This window comes from Lissotriton vulgaris, chromosome 1_1, assembly GCF_964263255.1.
Source record: "Lissotriton vulgaris chromosome 1_1, aLisVul1.2, whole genome shotgun sequence".
Lineage (NCBI taxonomy): Eukaryota > Metazoa > Chordata > Amphibia > Caudata > Salamandridae > Lissotriton > Lissotriton vulgaris.
Genome location: NC_141685.1, coordinates 138,188,552 through 138,195,043, shown reverse-complemented (window position 1 = coordinate 138,195,043; position 6,492 = coordinate 138,188,552). Strand labels below are relative to the sequence as shown.

Below are 6,492 nucleotides of genomic sequence, written 5' to 3'. Positions count from 1 at the left end.
AGAACAGAAAAAAGGGCATCTGACTACCGCCAAATCATAATTGTTTAATCTAATATTGATCTTTTTTACAGAATCATTTCCCTGCACAATTTTAAAGGGGGAGAACTGACTGACACTTTATTATGTATGTTTTAATGGCTGTGTTTTTGTAGCGCTACCTTATCACAAAATGGCCTGTTCGGCGCATTTAGCGCACAATACCAAAGACAATAGCGTATATCTGATTTAAGTTCCCAAACTGGTCTGCCCCATACTGCTGCTGCTGGAGCTCCGGAGGCTGTGGTATCCCTCGCACCGGTGACCCACAGGGCCTGCCCCGCTGCCCTTCCTGGGAAACGTGCTCCAGCTGAACCTGAATGACGCCACGACATCCGGCAGTAATCGCCCGCTCCTCTGCATTTAAAGATCTTTCAGGGTCGCGCATTGTCCCGAGCCAAGTCCCGGTGTAACCTAGACTTACAGGATGTGCTGGACAAGCTTGCAGACATGGGGATTGCTATCCGTGTGGCTTCTCCGAAGCTGGTGATGGAGGAGGTAAGTGGGGGGCTACTCTCAGATGTTTATTCTCTCTTTTCTAGGTTCAACATGGCCCGTGGCGATTCCCTTCAGCGATGTGCACCGCTGTGCACGGAGTTGTTCAGGCAGGTATGTATGTTGATTTTAGTTTATGTTAGAGGTAAGGCATATTTTTATTTTTACACTGCACTGTCCTTTTACTGCTGCACTCTCTCCTCAACCTCTCCCTGCGCCATCGCTTCACTGCTGCACTCTCTGCTCAGCCCCCCCATCCAGGCTGCAGCCCTCACTCCTCCACTGCACCATCACTCACTGCTGCACTCTCTCCTCAGCATCTCACGGTACCATCGCTTCACTGATGCACTCTCCTCAGCCTCTTACTGCACCATCCCTTCACTCTCTCCTCAGCTCTACTATACCGTCTCTTCACTGTTGCACTCTCCTCAGTCTCTCACCGCACCATCCTTTTACTGCTGCACTCTCTCCTCAGCCTCTCCCTGCACCATCCTTTCACTGATGCACTCTCTCCTCAGCCTCTCCCTGCACTGTCCCTGCACTGCCCCTTCACTGATGTACTCTCTGCTCAGCCTCTCCCTGCACCGTCCCTTCACTGATGCACTCTCTGCTCAGCCTCTCCCTGCACTGTCCCTTCACTGATGCACTCTCTCCTCAGCCTCTCCCTGCACTGTCCCTGCACTGTCCCTTCACTGATGCACTCTCTCCTCAGCCTCTCCCTGCACTGTCCCTGCACTGTCCCTTCACTGATGCACTCTCCTCAGCCTCTCCTTGCACCGTCCCTTCACTGATGCACTCTCTCCTAAGCCTCTCCCTGCAGAGTTCTTCATTGAAGAACACCACCTAGCCTAATCTTATCATGAAATTCTAGATTTCAGTCATATGTTAAGAAACAAGTGTGAGTAGAAACCTTTTGGGTGGAGAAAATGTAAGACATTAATATTGTGAATTTTTTGTTAATTAGTTGATGTTTGCATCTCTCTGTGTCAAGTAAAGACCTTGAGAGTTTTGTAACTTTCAGATACTCAAATTGTGGATTTTGTTGCAATTAAAATATTTTCAAGGCCTGAAATTTCTTTGGAGGTTGCATGCGGGCAGCCTAAGTTATCCTGCAAGAATTTCTTGATTAATCCTATTGAAACTACAATATGTGTTCTCTCATGTAAAGTCAGGTTGTTAGAAGCTTTTCTGCAACTCAAGATACGCCTTACTTTTTAACTGGTGTGGGTGCATTTCTCATGTTTAGTGAGATCTCCTTTATGAGTATAACGTTTCTGGCTTTCCCCTCCTGTATAAGGCTTTAGTCCAGTGTGAATTCTCTCATATGAAGTGACATTGTATTCGTGATTAAACCTTATCTGACATTCAGAACACACAAGGCTTTTTTCTCCCGTGTGAGTTTGCTCATGAAAAGTGAGAAGTAATTTGTGACCAAAACTTTGCTTGCATTTCGAGCACTCGTAAGGTTTTTCCCCAGAGTGGGATCTCTCATGAAGCATAACTCTGTCTTTCAGATTCAAGCTTTTATGGCATAAGGATTTTCTCCAGTGTGGAGTTTCTCATGGTGAGATAGCATTTTTCTCTGCAGCTTTTCTGGCATTCAGAGCACTCATAAGGTTTTCATCAGTATGGAGTGGATTATGGTTAGTGAGGCTGCGCCTATAAAAAAATAGGAATTTCTGGCATTCACAGCATAGGTAATGTTTCTTCCCTGTGTGCGTCTGCTCATGTAGAGTGAGATTGCATTTAAAGTTGATGATGCTTTTCTGGCACTTGGAGCACTGAAGTATTTTTGATGGTGTGTTTTCTTATGGTGCATGTAACCATCACTACCTCTGAATCTTTTCTGACATTTAGAGCACTGATGTGTTTCCCCCAGTGTGGATTCTCACATGTGCAGTGAGATCAGATTTACGGCTGAAACATTTTTGGCATTCGGAGCACTGATAAGGTTTCTCCCCAGTGTGGGTTCTTATATGATGAGTGAGACCGTTTTTGTCAATGAAACATTTCTGGCATTCCGGGCACTGATAAGGTTGCTCTCCTGTGTGGGTTCTTCTATGCCGAGTGAACTGGGTATGGGTATTGAAACATTTCTGGCAATCCGTGCACTGATAAGGTTTTTCCCCAGTGTGGGTTCTTATATGGCGAGTGAGATTGATTTTTTCACTGAAACATTTGTGGCATTCAATGCACTGATAAGGTCTTTCCCCAGTGTGGATTCTTATGTGCCGTGTGAGACTACTTTTTAAACTGAAACATTTCTGGCATTCAGAGCACTGATAAGGATGTTCCACAGAATGGGTTATTGAATGTTGAGAAAGGCTTTGTTGGTTACAAAACCTTTCATGGCTTTCAGAGCACTGATAAGGTTTTTCCCCAGTGTGGATTCTTATGTGCTGTGAGAGACTACTTTTTAAACTGAAACATTTCTGGCATTCAGAGCACTGATAAGGATGTTCCACAGAATGGGTTATTGAATGTTGAGAAAGGCTTTGTTTGTTACAAAACCTTTCCTGGCTTTCAGAGCACTGATAAGGTTTTTCCCCAGTGTGGATTCTTATGTGCTGTGAGAGACTACTTTTTAAACTGAAACATTTCTGGCATTCAGAGCACTGATAAGGTTTTTCCCCAGTGTGGGTTCTTATATGCACCGTGAGATGGCGTTTTTCATTGAAACATTTCTGGCATTCAGAGCACTGATAAGGTTGTTCCACAAAATGGGTCACTGCATGATTAGAAAGACTTTGTTTGTTACCAAACCTTTTCTGGCACTCAGAGCACTGATATGGTTTTTCCCCAGTGTGGATTCTTGTATGTTTAGTGAGTTTGATTTTTACACTGAAACATTTCTGGCATTCAGAGCACTTGAAAGGTTTTTCCCCAGTGTGGGTTCTTATATGATGAGTGAGACTGTTTTTGTCAATGAAACATTTCTGGCATTCCGGGCACTGATAAGGTTTCTCTCCAGTGTGGGTTCTTCTATGCCGAGTGAGCTCGGGTTGGGTATTGAAACATTTCTGGCAATCCGTGCACTGATAAGGTTTTTCTCCAGTGTGGGTCCTTATATGTATAATAAGTCCTATTTTTCTAATGAAATATTTCTGACATTCAGAGCACTGGTAAGGTTTTTCCCCAGTGTGGGTTAATACATGTAGAGAAAGACTTTGTTTTTTACAAAACCTTTTCTGGCATTCAGAGCACTGATAAGGTTTTTCCCCAGTGTGGGTCCTTGTATGTACAGTAAGGTCTCTTTTTTTACTGAAATATTTTTGGCATTCAGAGCACTGGTAAGGTTTTTCCCCAGTGTGGCTTAATACATGTAGAGAAAGACTTTGTTTTTTACAAAACCTTTTCTGGCATTCAGAGCACTGATAAGGTTTTTCCCCAGTGTGGGTCCTTGTATGTCGAGTAAGGTCTCTTTTTTCACTGAAATATTTCTGGCATTCAGAGCACTGGTAAGGTTTTTCCACAGAGTGGGTTATTACATGTCGAGAAAGACTTTGTTTGTTATAAAACTTTTCTTGGCATTCAGAGCACTGATAAGGTTTGTCCCCAGTGTGGGTTATTGCATGTCGAGAAAGACTTTCTTTGTTACCAAACCTTTCCTGGCATTCAGAGCACTGATAAGGTTTTTCCCCAGTGTGGATTCTTGTATGTACAGTGAGTTTGCCTTTGCAACTGAAACATTTCTGGCATTCAGAGCACTGAAAAGGTTTATCCCCAGTGTGGGTTCTTCTATGCAGAGTGAGACTGGATTTTTGACTGAAACATTTCTGGCATTCAGAGCACTGAAAAGGTTTTTCCCCAGAGTGGGTTCTTATATGCATAGTGAGATTGTTTTTGTAAATGAAAGATTTCTGGCATTCAGAGCACTGGTAAGGTTTTTCGCCTGAGTGGGTTATTACATGTCGAGAAAGACGTTGTTTGTTATAAAACCTTTCCTGGCATTCAGAGCACTGATAAGGTTTTTCCCCAGTGTGGATTCTTATATGTTCAGTGAGATAAAATTTACTGCTGAAACTTTTTTGGCATTCAGAGCACTGATAAGGGTTTTCCAAAGAGTGGGTTAATGCATGTAGAGAAAGTTGTGGTTTGAAACTAAACCTTTTCTGGCATTCAGAGCACTGATAAGGTTTTTCCCCAGTGTGGATTCTCATATGCGTAGTGAGATTAGATTTACGGCTGAAACTTTTTTGGCATTCAGAGCACTGAGAGAGGATTTTCCCAGTGTGCATTCTCTCAAATTCAGTGAGATGAGATTTATGGCTGAATCTTTTTTGGCACAGGTAACTTTTTCCCCAACTTGGGTTATTTTGCTTTGATTGAGGCGGGTTTGAACACTGAAATTGTTCTCACAGCCCGTGTTTTTAAAATGTGTATTCCTAGAGTTAATATCTCTACATTTAGTTTTCTCTTGCTTATATGCCACGGTAAGAGTGAACCCGATTTTAGAGTCGGGCTTGTTTAGATAATGTTCAGCATTTATCTCTAAAAGATATTGTGTGTAATCTTCTTAACACTTGAATTGAGCAAAATATGTCTGGATGCAGCCCTGTAACACCGGTCGAAATGTTTGTAGCAGATAATAGTCTTTTGGTTATAGCCTCTCCGGCAGCAACTTATTTTGTGACTGAAGTTTTTCTCAAATCTATTAGTATAGGTTCTTAGCAATGCAGTGATAAGGTGTTAGTCTGATATTTAATGATTAAACTGAGAAGTACCTTTTTGCACTGGCATAATGGCAGTAACTGAGAACATTAGAACATGCACAGTAATATTGTGGCTCATCAGTCGCAGAACATCAGTTCCTTTTACCCGTTCTGTGTTTGGTGTAAGGTTAAGGATTGTAGTTCTGAAGACAAGGATTTATTTACATTAGCTAGCGCAACAGTGCTCATTTAATCCAATTTGATATTTAACAGTTTTAAATATCACTCCTGCACAACAGATAAGGTTGAGGCGATTTACATAGAATTACAGAACAGTACACAATAAAAAGGAAACAATCTGAGATGGTCATGAACAACACAATAAAGTGGTGAATTTTTAACGTTTTCGCCAGAGTGAGCAGAGTGGGTCGAGGTGTTATATCCCGAGGCAGATAGTCTCAAACTTGCGTAACTGGTTAAAAACAGTTGTTGAACAAAGGTGATTTTCCAATCTTTTGGTTGTTAGCGTGTCAGTTTCTGAGTCTTCTTTCAGTGTCTTTTCTTTGATGGTTTGCAGAAGAAACCTTTTGTTATATCTTTCTTTTATGCAGTGTGTGCTTCCTCTCTGAAATTACATGATGCTTTAGATCATGCGTGCTTTAGATGAACGTTATTCTGTCATGCTGAGGCAATTTGTCTTTCTGATAATATTTCAGATGAGGACGTTGTGATTGGTCTTTCTGGCACTATTTCCGATGCTGTGTGGACAGATATGCCTTTGCTCTGGGTTAATGAAATGCAAAATTAGAGACTTCACTTACAGGTATAGTACTTTCCTCAGCTCCCACTTCCTCACCACACCTAGATTTTGGAAATTGTTTAAACTTAGAATGCTGGATGTCCTTCAGTTTTTCAAAATAATCCTTCTTATGGCACTAACATTCAGTTGGCTGGTGCTAAATCTTGCTTTCTTCGTCCGTAATTTCAATCACCTATAGTATTAAAATTAAATAGTTAATACATGTAAATATCCCCAAAAATAATTTACAAGCCATATCAAAGCAGAATTGCAAAATTTTGAAAGTGTTGAGCTGTTCTTCAGACAGAGCAGGGTGTAGAATGGTAGCCTGAGAGTACTTGGATCTAGGAGTGAGGATTTGTAGAATTTCCAACATTTTATTAAGCTCAGAAAGGATACATGTACCCTATGGACTTGTAACATAGAATCCCAAAAGCAGATAACTGGGGGAAAAACACAATTCTTCCCTCTGTTAGAAATATCTTTCCCCTTCCCTCCCCTGCTTCGCCC

General features: G+C 41.7%; 1 protein-coding gene across 4 annotated transcripts; it reads right to left on the bottom strand.

Moving 5' to 3' along the window:
• Positions 1-2,303: 2,303 nt before the first annotated feature.
• On the bottom strand, positions 2,304-5,037 carry LOC147737792 (uncharacterized). Of its 4 annotated transcripts, XM_086935388.1 has the most exons (5): positions 4,639-5,037; positions 4,471-4,554; positions 3,883-4,296; positions 3,074-3,714; positions 2,304-2,989 (listed from the first exon to the last, which is right to left on the bottom strand). In XM_086935388.1, exons 1-5 carry the CDS (start codon positions 4,767-4,769, stop codon positions 2,385-2,387), a joined length of 1,875 nt encoding a protein of 624 aa, XP_086791514.1. In that variant the 5' UTR covers positions 4,770-5,037; the 3' UTR covers positions 2,304-2,384. The 4 variants fall into 4 exon arrangements, with proteins under 4 accessions (XP_086791514.1, XP_086791531.1, XP_086791505.1 ...); XM_086935405.1 differs by lacking the exons at positions 3,883-4,296; positions 4,471-4,554 and having other exon boundaries at positions 2,304-2,554; positions 2,639-3,882; XM_086935379.1 differs by having other exon boundaries at positions 2,304-2,987; positions 3,072-5,037.
• Positions 5,038-6,492: the final 1,455 nt, after the last annotated feature.

Excerpts from the sequence above, each read along its gene's own strand:
- LOC147737792 (XM_086935379.1), bottom strand. The coding sequence starts at position 4,769 with ATGCACACTGGGAAAATCCTCTCTCAGTGCTCTGAATGCCAAAAAAGT. Across the intron at positions 2,988-3,071 it reads GAATCCACACTGGGGAAAAA|CCTTATCAGTGCTCTGAATG; the intron begins CCTTATCAGTGC and ends TCTGTGGAACAT.